The sequence below is a fragment of the Vipera ursinii genome, assembly GCF_947247035.1.
Source record: "Vipera ursinii genome assembly, chromosome: 4".
NCBI lineage: Eukaryota > Metazoa > Chordata > Lepidosauria > Squamata > Viperidae > Vipera > Vipera ursinii.
Window position 1 is genome coordinate 25,501,899 of NC_139514.1, and position 15,452 is coordinate 25,517,350.

The window sequence follows — 15,452 nt, forward strand, 5'->3', positions numbered from 1 at the left end:
AGGATCAGATTAGATCCATTAAAAATTGACACTGGGAATCAAGAAACATCCAAATTAAACATAAAATGATCAGAAAGATAAGAGAGTTCCAGATATTTTAAACTGGTAATTATCCAATAAGCAATTATTTCTCTTTACATTGTTGTAATCTGTGAAATGTTTGATATAATAAGTAATTCTAATAGAGAAAAAAGATCTAAAGAATGTTAGACAAAAGAGTGATATTTCCACATTAGTAAAATATGATAGCAATAGCACTTAGACTTATATACCACTTTACAACCCTCTTTAAGCATTTCACAGAGTCAGCATATTGCCCCTAATATGCTGGGTCCTTATTTCACCTTCCGTGGAAGGATGGAAGACTCTGATTAGATTGTTTGCTTTCTGGGGAGAATGTATAATACAAACTGTTGAAACAATAGTAGATTCACACATAGTTTAAACACAGAGAGTCAATTGCAAATTATCACAGCTTCTGCTACTATAAATAGACAAAGTATTAACATCATGGCTTGCACATTCCTATCTAACTGATTTATATTTGTGCAACATGTTCATTTATAGTTTAAAAAAATCTCCAAGTCTAGAATAAAATATCAGAGTTGGAAGGGACCTTGCAGGTCTTTTAGTCCAACCCGCAGCTCAGGCAGGAAACCTATACCAGGGGTGTCAAACTGCTGGCCTGCGGGCCAGACGCATCATCCAGAAGCCGCACCCACCCCATTGCCGGCAATGGCAAAACTGTCCCGATACATTGCACGTCACATGACGTCGCGAGCTTGACATGTCTGCCCTATACCATTCAGACAAATGGTTGTCTAATCTCTTCTTAAAAACTTCCAGTATTGGAGCATTCACCACTTCTGGAGGCAAGTTGTTCCACTGGTTAATTGTTCTGTCAGAAAATTTCTCGTTAGTTGTAGGTTGCTTCTCTCTTTGGTTAGTTTCCATCCATTGCTTCTTGTTCTGCCTTCAGGTGCTTTGGAAAATAGCTTGACTCCTTCTTCCTTGTGGCAGCACCTGAGATATTGGAACACTACTATCATGTCACCCCTCACCCTTTTCTTCATTAAACTAGACATACCCAGCAACCGTTCCTTATATGTTTTAGCCTCCAGCCCCCTAATCATCTTTGTTGCTCTTCTCTGTACTCTTTCTAGAGTCCCAACATCTTTTTGGCATTGTGGTGATCAAAACTGGATGCAGTATTCAAAGTGTGGCCTTACCAAGGCATTGTAAAGTGATTTTAAACTTTGTGTGATCTTGATTGAAGTTAAGCAATGAGAAATGCAATGGTGTAGTGGTGAGGGTGCTGGCCTAGAAAGCAGGAGATTTTAGTTCTACAGTAGTTCTGCCTTTGGTTTGAAAACAGGCTGGGTGACTGAGGATCGGTCACTCTCTCAGCCAACTCACTTGACAGGATTGTTGTTGTGGAAAAATAGGGGGAGAAAGGAGAACTGGCATGTTTGTCATCTTGAGTTGCATATAACAAGGAAGGGAAAAAAACCTAAAACAAAATGTGCAGGAATTGCTCTATCTTAAAATAAAACCTTTCCCATAATAAAGCAACACATTAATAAAAGTACAACAGCCATTTCTTTTCCAATTATTTTTGTATCTGAAATGGGAAAGAAACTTTACATGTGAAATTTTAATACTCTACATTTGTGCTCAAGATTTGTTAATAACACTTTGAAAAGCATAACTTAAAAATGAAACTTTTTTATTATTCAACTCAAGTTATGGGTGAATGGACCATTTTACAATAATATTACATTTTAAAACCAAAACTATAAAAAAAGATGCTTAATGTAATTTAAATGTGTTTTTGAAACACTGATGGAACATTTCTTTGCAGATTTTTTTTAATCCCAGTCTCATACACACACTGTCTCACTAAATTCTGGTAAATATATTTTTACAAACACATTAGGTGAGTAATTGTTAATCATGTAATTTTCAAAACAACAGTTATTTATGTTTGGAATTTCAAGACCTTTCCTTGATTTACAGTTTCAGTAGAATGAATTGTTCTTCTTTCAAAGCTTTGTGAAGAGAGACTAAGTATATAGTTAACATTTCAATAATATTCACAGAAGAATCCATAGTATGTAAAAATGATTGTGTTTATTGCTGCCTCCCAAGCACTTCTTTTGTCTGCACCTGTACATGTGAGGATAGCACATTCTTTCAACTACACCTCCAGAAACTGCATTTCAATGTACAAATGGGGGACTGAAGGCAGTAATTTTGAGATTATTGCCACATTGCCAACAATAGTTTGAATCCAGACAGTTCTACTGCCTATGAAATGATTTAAAGAAGTAGAACATATGTTAAGAGTGTTAAAATTGTGAATAATAAACAGTAAGAATGGGATGCATATTTCTTAGCAAAATTTAGGAGCCATCAATGTTTTTTTGGAATCCAGATAGGATACATCTTCTTGACTTTTAAAACAATCCACAAGCTTCTAACCAATGTCAATGTCTATTAAGTAGGGTTTTTTTGTCCCCCTGCATAAGAACATAAAACAAGTTCTATAAAGACCATAATGTGTATTTTATGATTACGGAGCACTTCAGTCAGATTACTAAGTAAGTAGCTGTAGGAAAAATAAGTGTTGATAAAGTCCTCATTTTGGCTTGGCAAAATTATTTAAAATTAAGTACTCAGAGGGATAACATTTGCTTAAATTACACATAATAGCTCCTACCTCAACTGATGAAAACATTCATTGCTGTTATCCCCATTTGAAAATTATATATATATTTATATTTATATGTATATCTCAAAATAGCCTTAACCCTTTGAGGATCATATTAGCAGCAAATCACAATTTAGACTAGGCTTCCCCAATCTGGTACTCTTCAAATGTGAAACGGGAATGCTTGGAAATTCTGAAAGGACAGTCCCACCACATCTGTGGGTGTCAGGCTGCAGAAGGCTAGTCTATACAGAAAACAAAGACCATCTCAAACATATAGGAAACTATTGTTCTAAAGATACCGTAAAATTCCTTTCTGGCATCTTTGTTAAGCAACTGATACAGACAAAAACCAAATGGAAAAATTGCACATGGTTTCAAGAATTGTCAAAATCTCAAAGGGTTAAGCCAAGACCTTCAACAGAAGTGATGTATTAAAAGGGTGAATTGGGTGAGCGAACAGTCTCAGATGAACTTGGTGAATAGTCTTCTGATTCAGAGTTGAGTTCAGGAGGTGGTGGCTGTGGCTTAAAACGTCCCCTCACATCCGGGTTGCGTCTTCGTCGGAAAACCTGCCTCTCCTTATCAAGAGCGGTGGTCTGGCAGGGGCATAAAATGAGAATAGATGAGATTAGGCTGTGCATGAAATAGCAAACCTGACTCTCATTTTTCCTCTTTTTCAAAGCAAACCTCAACCCAGGTCAAATTAACCCCACCCCACCCTCCACAATCACCAGGTTTGGATAGTTTTGCAAGCTTTAATCCATTACATGACTCAATTCATATCAAAGTGCATAATCCAACCTATAAAGAGGCAGTGTGATCTCATCAAGCATGTACAGTATGAGTGCATGTCTCTGTATGGATGCCATATGTTAGGCTTCTGGAAGCTATTAATTTTTTTTCTTTGAATAATGGGTTCAGGTTTCAGGCAAGATGCAGACTAACCTGCTTTTTCAAATGAGGTCTTGGTTCTGAATAGAAATTCAATGCAACTTAATCAAATGAGAGAAGTAAATATTTGCCAATGTTCAAAATAGTGAAAGTATTCATATAAATACATTGCTACAAATATTGGATTTTGATAGAACGATCAGACAAGAGAGGTGTTCTCAACATGCTTACTCCTCTCACAATGCTCTCACTACTCATTACTCCGCTTTCCCCTTTAACTCAGTCACTTGCACACACATTACAAAAGCACACAGACCATTTCTCCTTCCCATAAGTTTGCACTAGGTTTTCCTGTTGCTCTTTTTATACCTTTTCTAGCCAAACAAATTACTCTTCCCATTCTCTTCATCTCATGTTGGCCATGTCTCAGTGTGAATTAAATTGCTACCAAATTCCAGTGTGAGCTGGAATTTCTTGGGCGACAAGCTTAGTACTTGTTTTCTAGATCATTCCAGCTCCTCACCACTACCTATTTCCTATTTAAACATAGACACAGAGAGACTTTTGGAAAGACTTAAACTACATCTACAAAAATTCAAATAATCATTTAATAACCTGATATAATGTTGGCCCTAATAAGCATGTTTTCAATTTTCAGAGCCAGTCCAAGTTTTGTTAGTTTGGGATGTCTTTAAACATGCAGTCAGAGTCCCAAAATGTAATAAAAGCTGAAGATGGACAAAGTTTATAAAGCAAATGGATTCAGTTAAGCTAAATTGTTCCACTAATAGTTTTATAGTTAGAATATTTAAAGGACTGATAGAAAGTGGCAATAAAAGTTCATCTTTGGATCTTGGGGGAAAAAAGACAATACTAAACTTCAACTGCTATCATTTGCCAAAAGTTCTTTGTTTACAGTTGGTCCTTGGAAAAAGCCTAAAACGGTTTTCAAAGTTGTGCTTTAAAACCAACTTTATGATTATATTTTAATAGAAAGCAGAAGCCATTTGGAAACATATTCACATTACAGAGATAGAATTTACAGTATATAATTCTCTGTAACAAATGGAGAGAATGGCATACATTACTATTCTATGACATACAGATTTGCATTTAAAATATTTCTGTGCACAAAAGGAGTTCATTTAAAGATTGACTCACATCACATCATTTTTATATTAATCCCAGATTCATGAAAAATTCTTCCTTTCAGCAGGAAAGTCTAAATTAAAATCTCCACTACAATCCAGAATAACATTCTCCTGGTACAAGGATAAACAACTTTTTGTTTTGATTTTAAGGATGAATTAATCCTCATATTTCTATGTGATTGGGGTTCATATTGTTTAAATCAAAATCTTTTGCTCTTATGTCTAACTCAACCCTTTGTTTTTCTAGTTATCCAGATCAATAAGCAACCCACACATGAGAACTATAGCAAAATCACAATCTGTGACACATCCATGATGCAGGAGTAGTATATTAGTATTAATATGTTTGCAAAAAAGAAAAAAGATCCTGGTTCCTCTTTAGCATTATTTTGACTTATAATGAGAAGGAGGAGGAGTCTTCTATCTTCTAAGACAAAGGCTGGAATGGTGGAGAATATGAAGTTGTGTATGAGGGTTGGGAGACACTAGAAGAAAAGTTATGGAGCAATTACAAATTTCCTTTGGCACTATTAGCTTAAAAGATTGTTTATTCCTATATAAATCTTAATAAGCTCAGTTGAAAATTGATCCATCATGTAAGTGGCAGGCTTCCATGAAAGTGACAGCTATTGAAGTAGATGTTGAGACTTCAGATCCTCCTATCTTTCTATCTTTGCAAATCATACTTTTTTCCCAAGATGTCCTTACACCGTTTCATATACTGCCATTTATCTTGAAATTTCTCATCCAGTTTGTGGATGGATTTTTTTAACTCTTTCTCTTCCCTAAGACCTATTTACTCTTTCTTCATATATTTATTTTGCAACTTTATCTTCATTTATTCTGTCATACATAACAAATATACTTCAACATTCTTATTTTATACGAATAATTCATTTAGCAGATTTAACCTTATTTATGCATTTTTCAACTCATAGACTTAGGTACCCCATTCTGATGGTTTCCCATGTTTATCCTGATGTAAACAACAGTATGGGGTCCTTGCAACAAATCATATCATAGAAATATGCTTTTTCCTGCAAGCATCTGAATGTTTCATCATTTTCCCATCTTTTTCTACATTCTACCAAGATACACGTCATTCTACAATACAAATTCATTTACTTGCTCTACTTTTTCCATAATCTATGAATAACTACTTTATTTTTCTGGTAAGTACAACCTTACTGGACTTTGATTCATTAATGATCAGGCTCCATTCACTGAACTATAAAAGTTAGTATTTTCTGTAAAATATTCAGGTTCTCAGTCAACAACACAATACAAAGTACAGCCCTATTCTTATTCTCCAGGAAATATACCTTCAATATCATCAAGAGTAATCCTTATATGATTATCCATGAATATATTTAACAACTTAAATGGCCTCATACATCCTTGTCAAGATGGTAGAAAAACTAATTACTAACTTGGATAGAAACTGAGGAAAGGAAGACTAGATTTAATTACCTATCCTGTCAGGTGACCTAATGGCTATGATCGGAACTAGGCTACGCATGCCATTTGTGACACTAGTCTAGATTAAAAGCTAAATGAATCTAGGCATATTTTCCTATGAGTCATTCATACACTAAACATATACTGAAAGATCTAATATACTAAACAATTTATTTATTTTTCACAGAATTGCTGTGTGTTTCAAGAAAAATATAGAGAACTAACAATTCCAGGTAACAATTGATGTGGAAAATGTTTACAAAGACAACTAAGAAGCCTCTATTGATGTTCTCCAGCACCTAATTGACTTTGGCTGTTCTTGAAAATAATAAGCAGGGTCAGGTCTGGTCATTACTAAATATGACCACCAATAAATCCCAGGTCTTGAAGAAGATAGTAGAAAAACTGTTCCATTATTGTGAAAATATTCCTATAGGCACCATAAATTGCATTTGACTTTTTTAAAAAAACTTGCTTGAGGTAAGATTTCCAAAGTAAACAGAATATATTATTTTAGAATGATTTGCACCAGCTAATTGGTATCAAGCACAATTTGTAACACTGTTATTAAATTGTAAATCCCTGTCTTCAAGTGTAAGAATAATTGAACTACTCAGTAAAAGACAGGAAATAAATCTAACTAACAAATGAATAATAGCCTCCTAGAGTCTTTTGGAGTGGGGAGGCTATAATACATCTAATAAGTAAATAATAAATACTTTTTTACTTCATGCATGTCCCCATGGCAATTAATACTAAATAACCTACAGTGGTACCTCAGTATTCAACTGCTTTAAAACTCATTGAATTTGGTACTTGATACATTTTGACACAGAAATGTTGTCCCAGTACTCGTTTGTTTGGTACTTGATCTGCTGTGATTGGAAGAGGGAGATGTCCATGGAGAACAGACAGAAAGTCAGCCATGCCAGGAAGTTCATTGCAAAAGGAAGCGGAGGACGACCGCAGAGGACAGACAGGAAGTTAGCCATGTTGGGAAGATTGCTGACATAGGAAAAGGGGCAGATGGGAAGTCCTTCCTGGCCAAAACAAAGGGTCATGAGGTAAGTCATGTGGTTTGTTTAGTACTGTTTTTACTACTGTTTGTGCCTTCCAGAATTAATTAACAAGTGCTGAGGTACCGCTGTATTCCAAATTCCATCAGTATGTGAGATTATATTGACATAAGTAAGATAATAGAGCTTGATCAATTAATTAGTTAGAATAAAAGATACTGTGTATAATACTATAGTATATACCAAGAAGGGTTCATGAAACTTCCACACTTAAATCTATATAATGTTATTCAGTTTTACTAATGTTAAGTTCCAAACTTACTTTATCATTGTCTCTGTCAGCATAAAACTAAATGGCAGTTTTCTCACCATTGTTCTTTCCTTTTTTTCTTTTGAAAGAAGCAATGTTCCCATTTAAATTCTGGCAGGATATAAAGCTAAGATTTTCTTCCTTTTTATTTCATCATATTCATATCTTTTAAATGGGGATCTTAAGGAATGTGATTTGACAAAAACACTCTAGCTTTATAGATTGAAGCTCAACATAATATCTTTATCGTCTTATTATGATTACATCATCTACTAGACCTATAATTATTTCATTATATATTAATCAATCCAAATGTTGTTATATAATAGAGAAAGCATTGTACTTCTCTATAGATTCCCTTACTATATGAGTATTACACATTTGATGATATCAATGAATAACATACACTTGCAAGGACTGTTTTTTTTAAAAAAGAATGCACTCATTTTTAAGGTTTCCTCCCCAAAATGAAAATACTAGAATATCCAAGTTAAATTAACATTTATATGTTAAATAAATATCATGAAATGATTAAACATGCTGGCTAAGGAATTCTGCGAGTTGAAATCCACTCATCTTAAAGCTGCTGAAGCTGAGATCTGATCTGTATTTATTTTATTTTATTTTTATTAAATTTATATACCGCCCTATTCCCAGAGGACTCAGGGCGGTGTACAGGGAAGATTAAAACAAACATACAAAAATTAAAATCAGATTAAAACAATTAATTAAAGTCCCCGAAATTTAAAACTAAAGCCTAATAAAAATAAAAACCCCTCAGCCTGGGCCAGACAGCTCAAAGAGCCACGTTTTCAGGTCCCTGCGGAATGAGCGAACGTCGGGGGCAGTCCTAAGTTCCATGGGGAGCTGGTTCCATAGGGCCGGCGCGCTCACAGAGAATGCAAGGTGTAGGAAATACATGACTGATTATAATATAATATCTTAGGCTGTTTTTCTTTGGAGGACCTGATTTTTTCTTTCTTAATGCCATTCATTTTCTCTTTTTAAAAGCTTTCTTCATCTATCTGTATGCTTCAGAAACATTATTTCTGCTGTTGTTTATTATAATGTGCATACTTGTTCCCATTACTGATGTTAAAAACAATTTACAATATATCATTAATATGTGATAATATAAGCTATACTGTATATAGTTTATCTATTATGAATAAATCAAATAAAAAATTAATTATGGTCCAAGACAGAACCCAATAAAAAGATCAGCATGCAATACAATAACTATACAAATGAAATTTTAAAATAGCAAGAAAATCCTAAAATGATTAGCAGCTAAGGAGTTAATAACATGCGGGAGGAACCAGATAGCTTCTATAGTTATGGATAAGAAGTTTTCAATCTTCTTAGATATTTCTGAGGGACGGTCACCCAGGAGAAGGGTAATAGCCTCCTGTTCACAATGGCAATTAGAATTGTTAACAATTGGAAGTATTAAACTTGATGGCAATCTATAATGGGCATTTTAATAGCACATGTGAGACAGATTCCACCTCTGAGTCTGAATAGAAAAAAATTGGCCCTCATATGGAAGGCTTATATTAGCTATCATCCTAATAACACCCCAATTTGGCTAAAATAAATAATCTCCTTTGTAATGTTAACAAAATATCTATTGATAGTCCAAGGAGAAGGAACAGAAGATTTTGGTTCTGTCATTTTGGATATCTAGGTCCCAAATCCTCTGCTTTGCTAAGGTCAGGGTTTTACCTAGTATATAAACAATATTATAAATTATATAAACTATATTACTATTTATAGTTCGTAATAGCAAAAAAGCAGACCCTACAACAAACACACACACATCTCATATATGAACTCACAGAGACAAGTGCATACGGTAAATGTATTTGCATACACAAATACAGACACACATGATTAAACGTGTTGCTTAAAAAAAAGAAAAGGCAACAAACAAACCCCAGAATAAAAATACAGTACAGAAAATTTCTGATGGAAACATCAGAATCAAACTTTTTAAAAATACTGTACTATACTTTTGTTCTGGTTTTTTTTTTGGCCTTTCACTGATTGAGCAATGGTACCAATTATTTTGATCTACTGCATATGTACAGTGTAACCCATTAATGACCAGTTTTCCAGTGTATATATATATTAAAAAGCCATTGGTCAAGATCATACATATAATCTGTAAACTGAGTCAAAAGCCAGCATGGACACCATGCCATGTACAGTCTTCATATTAATTTTTAAATAGTTCTTTCTATTCATAATTTTATAGTATTTTGAACTACATACAGTATATTGCCTAGATATATGCTAATCTTTGAATGTTATCCTTTTCATGTCTTAACTGATCTGATAAGATGGGTTTCATAATTCCTCTAAAGCAGTAGACAGCATATATTTTATATGAATACATTTATTCATATCTCACACACTTTTGGATACATTGGTTATGGTACTATTGATATATTCCTGTGGACAGAGATTCAACTACTTAGTGGAAGTTGGAGATGAAGGTATTTAAAAACTAATACAACTTATTTTTGTACCTGCTCCTCAAAGCTAGAAACTGCAAGAGACATCACCATCAGAAAACCTCTCCAAATAATGTTTTCTAACATTATGATTATGTATCTTTTTGCATTTTAAAAACACAGTGTTCTAAATAGAAAATTTCAATTAGGGGAAGGGATAAAAGCATTTCCAATCAACATATTTTGCTTTAATTAGTGAATCTGGAATTTTTAATTCATCTGTATGAATTCACATCTAAATATTCCTTCTGATATAAAACTGTTATCCCAATTTATTCTTTACATAAAAATCTGGTATACTTAGTATGCAACACATGATCAATCTATATGTGTATAGGAAGTAGTAAAGCAAACGTTTAAATCATAGTTACCAAAAATGCAGTAATTTCTATTAATTTTGTTTGGTATTACCAGCAGTCTTGATAGTCAAATAAACATATTTAGTCTTGAATTTTCCAAGCAAGTATGCATAATCTAATGCATGCAATTATATAAATGCTGATTAAAGATTTTAAATATTGTGACATATAGATATGATTTTGAATAGAATAGAAACTGAATATATACTTCAAGAAGGCATCCATTCAACTTTTTCTTCTTATAAAAATCAATTTCTTGGACACAAGAAAGGTTATTTTTCTAAAGGTTGGAAAAATTGCAACCTAATCCAGACATTTTAATTAAAATATGTAGAGGGAATATCTAATTTACTGTAAATGCTTGCATTGACTACTGCCATAATTATATTAATAAAGGTTAGATCTGCATAATCTGGACAAGTCTTCTACAGAACTGAAAGCAATTCCTTGAACATAAAAATATTTGTCAATATTTAGTTCATCCTACTGAGTCTTTTCAACAGTTACAAAAACTCATTTTTATAAAGTTACCAAAATGTATAAAAACTGAACATCAATAAATATCATATATACTAGATACTGTATTCATCTTTGTAGTAAAATAATGCATCATTGCAGATAACACCTATTTTCAATTGAACAAGAATTCTTAGTCACAATCCTACCACATAATAAAAGGTGATGTACTAAAGAGAGAGGTAGATTCATGCAATATCATTTTTATCCACTTCTTTTAAAACGGAGTAACAAAAATGTGCATACTTTGAAAACACAAGCTAACCAGAGCACATACAATGCATTATATTTCATTGAACAGGGTAAAGCTTCTCAATACTATGTCATGTCAATGCATTGTTCATTCTAAGATAAGGATTGTGGTTGGGAAGGGGAAATTTAAAATGACAGTATATAATTTTGTATCTCAGAGACAAAAAATAAATATAAATGTAGTTCTATATGTATTGATATCCTGTTGCCATTTCATAGGTAGAAAAAGAAAGAACACAGGATATTAAATGACTTAAAAACTGTTAACATAAAATAAAATATTGCGTGAACATTTCATTTTTCTGTATACACTGTCCTTTTAACTATAGGGAGCAGTTGATACTGAGCATGTGCAATGAAGAATAAGCTTGCAATGTCAGTGTGAATAATGGGTGAAGAAAGGGAATGAGGGGTGTGGCATCTCGATCAAGATTCAAATGAAACTGATAAAGCAGCATATGGACTGGGTAACAAATAAAAAAAACATGTTTATTCAGTGAAGTAACTGGTTAATGGAGACTGCCAGCACGTTGCCATGGAAACACTGACTGTTGGAGCTGTACCATCTCATACCTTATCCAATACATTCCTGGTTGTTGGTAGTAGTCCAAAGACCCTGATCTCTTGATGGTAAACCCGTGGTCCAGCTGAGCAGAGAGAAATGGGCAACTCAGTGGATCGATATTGTGCTAGAGAATTAAGACCTCCAGACCAAAACTGTTCCTTATTTATTAGTGCATATTTATTTTCCAGTTTCACATGGTAGTACGCTAACATTTTAAAAATAAAATCAAAATAAAAACTACATATTGGAAATGGGAAAAAAGAGAAAATAAACAAATAATGAAGAAGAATCCTAGACAAATAATTTATCTGGCTAAATTAGTATCTTGTTTATTAATGACTACATAGTGCACTTATTTCAACTTGAAACAGTAATCGGTTTGAAGATAAACAAGATAGGGCTATTTAAGGCATCATGTAAGGTTTTCCCATTTTATAATTAAGATTTTGTGAACAGTTTTGTTTTCAGTATTTCTTGAATTTTTTTATAAATCACAATAGCCATCTCTATAACCAAATAGATTAGATTTTCACAGATCAAAATCACGCTGCTTCATATTGATGAAAATGTATAAATATGAAAAGATAACATTTTGACATTCCCACCAATCTTGTTGGTTTGAAAAAAGAGACTGATCTAAAATACAAAGAAAAATGCTAGATAACTGTATTTTACTACAGTCTACATTTTAATCTTTTAAAAATGTATAAATTTGCAACCCTTTTATCAGAATTCAAAGTACAATCTTAATTTATTAATTTGGGAGGAGCATGTTTCTTGAAACTCAAAGAAAAAGAAACTATTCCATTTAATTTCATTGATTAAATGGAATAACAAAAGGGTGATTTTATTCTTTATTAAACAATACTTTCCATTGTGTGTAGCAGGGCACCACATAATAAGTAATTAAAAGCTATTTTAGTGCAGGTAGTTCTTCAGATACAGAAAGGGGAACAAGGCATATTATACAGTTGAGTACTTGAAAATGTTTTAACATTCACATACACATGCAGAAAAGAGAACAAAGATAGATCCCTTTTGTGTTTATGTATGCTTTGTTAGAGTGACATAAGGCCAGAAGTTTACAATTTAAATTACAAGAGGCAGCTTGAAACAGCTCCAAAAAATCAGTTATTTAGTTGTTGCAGTATGCATTCTGACTTTGAATCCAGATCATAAAGAAAATAATGTTTATTTTCTTTCATCAACTTTTTTCTTATGTAGAATACTTTAAAACACCCCAAATGATTGAAGACTTCCAGCTAAAATGATGGCCTTATATTGTATCTAGTACTATATCCAAGATCTGCTGCTGCCATCTATTGTTGTCTGAGGGCAATGCACTAATAACATTGAACAGCCAATGTCTAGGAATTTCAAAACAAAATATTTTATTAAACTGTAATTACTTGAGTGGAGAAAAAATATTGGCTTGTATCCCTTTTTTAATTCAGCATTTTAAGTACTCAAAATCAACAACACTAATCAAATTATAAATAACATATAGTTGGAAGTTAAAAAAATCAAATAAATTCTTTGCTTAAATTAGATTTAGGTGCCAATGAAAAGTACAATTCACAAGCCACTTAAGGCTGCAGAATTGGGGTAGCTCACACATATAAGCTCTTTGCACCTGAGTTGCATCCAGTGTAAGAGAGGAGTAGGAGTAGGAAGAAGAAGAAGAAGAAGAAGAAGAAGAAGAAGAAGAAGAAGAAGAAGAAGAAGAAGAAGAAGAAGAAGAAGAAGAAGAAGAGGAGGAGGAGGAGGAGGAGGAGGAGGAGGAGGAGGAGGAGGAGGAGGAGGAGGAGGAAGAGGAGGAGGAGGAGGAGGAGGAGGAGGAGGAAGAAGAAGAAGAAGAAGAAGAATTTGTTCCATCACAACTCCATCACAACTGAGTCCTTTTGGACAATCATCTGAGATTATGGTAACCCCAGCAGAACATGTGTTTCTGTGTGAGAGAAAGAGAGAGAGGGAGGGAGGGAGGGAAAGAAACAGACAGACAGACACACTCAGTCTTCTACCTTCATTCAGCTTACATCATAGATTCTGTGTATTTCCTACATTTTTATTGCCTTCTACAAGAAAAAAAGGAAGGAGAAATGCCTTCTCCAACTACTCCAGCAGTATCTTTTGATGCTGGCAATTGCATCTATCTAATAGGACCAAGTGCTGACAGCATAATGTATCTATTTTTTTTAATCTACCTAAGGTAAAGACATTTCCCTTTGTGATAGAAGGAGCAGGAGAGGAGATGAACAGTCTCCAAGTCTTCAAAAGGTTATCTGAAGGGACTTGTGATAGGAAAGATGCTCACTGAGTATTAAGCTGTACCTCAACTTTTGCAAACTCTCTCTGTTGGATTCTTTTGGAATTATGTAAACAGAGGACCCTAGCCCTCAAAGATGTGCTGGTTCAAGAATGAAAAATCTGATGAACAGTTATTCTGAAAATGCATAACTCTTAAGCTCCCTTACTTGTATGGAAAGAAAGCTTGGAAAGACAAAAGGGAAATCCTGATGGATCAGGAAAAGGTCCATCTAAATCCCAAATTCTGTGTGTCATAGTGATCAGTTTAGAAAGTTTAGAAATATGGACAATTACAGTCCCCTACCCTGGGCTTAGTGTTTGTGAAGGAATCCGGTCCAAATTTCCAGGACGCTGTGCATTCCAGAGGGGCAAAAGGCAGCACAGTTAAGAGTTGTCTGCTTTAGTTTGGCAAGATTGATGCCAGGGTCCAAAACCCAAGGCACAAATATACTGTATTGAGATTCTTTTAGGCAGTGTCCTTTACCTATACATAGAAATCCAGTCAAAATAAAGCAGACAACCTGCACCACAAACCATATATTCTGGGAACTATTAACTATTAACTTTGCTGACTTTTTCTCCTCTGGAATGCACTCCTTTCCTCCTGGGAATCGAGATCACATTTCATCACAGTGCTTCCCTGCAAGACCACCAGAAAATTCCAGCTCTGTAGAGAAAAATATGTAGGCAAATGTGTTCTGTGCACATATTTTGGTTTTTAAATAATGTTCATAGATGTGTTCATGAACTGAATTTTGCTCAATTCAAAAAAGTCTTGATTTTATCATTCTAAGATCTGGAAAGAGTATTTAGGCATCAAGATTGATCTACTGATAGGTAGATTTGTCATGAATTAGTGCATTCCCATTGGTGGTGATTACACCTGATTGCAACAACTTCCATAACTGAACTAGGCATGTTTATTGAATTTTAAAACAATGTAAAAATATATGTAAATTTAATCTACCAAGTGAAAATGTTTAATTGACTGACCATTCTTTAAGTGGCTGTAGTAACTATAGAGGACAGAAGAAAGATTCAGTACTAAGACAACAATCTTATAAATAAAGCTTGGTTTGTGTCAGATGGCCCACTCACCCCACTTGATTCACACAAAAATACAAGGGGTGGGGAGAGGAGAAGTATATTCAGAGTTGCAAGATTCTGTTACTACAGATGTTCTAGTAAAACTGTTCAGTGACTCTAGTCTACCTTACAGGGCTGATGTAGCTGAAGGGTTCAACTTAAAAAAAATAAAATTGCAATCAAGGCGAAACTTTAATAGCGGATTCCTGCACTAAAGAGGGCTTGGGTACAGATAGTCTCTAAGATCCTCTAGGATCAAAATTTAAAAATGGAATGTTATTGTGGAAGCCAGTGAGTCTTACATGATCCAAT

General features: G+C 33.9%; 1 protein-coding gene across 4 annotated transcripts in view; it reads right to left on the bottom strand.

Moving 5' to 3' along the window:
• Positions 1-3,144: 3,144 nt before the first annotated feature.
• Positions 3,145-15,452, bottom strand: part of DCLK1 (doublecortin like kinase 1) — a gene marked incomplete at both ends in the record, with an annotated part of 182,047 nt that continues 169,739 nt past the window's right edge. For 2 of the 4 annotated variants that reach the window (XM_083361891.1, XM_083361893.1), the window contains 2 exons: positions 3,252-3,309; positions 11,756-11,829. In XM_083361891.1, coding sequence (XP_083218017.1) covers positions 3,252-3,309; positions 11,756-11,829 — 132 coding nt within the window. Of the gene's footprint in view, positions 3,310-11,755; positions 11,830-15,452 lie in introns of all 4 variants that reach the window. The other 2 variants (XM_083361890.1, XM_083361892.1) reach the window with 1 other exon arrangement.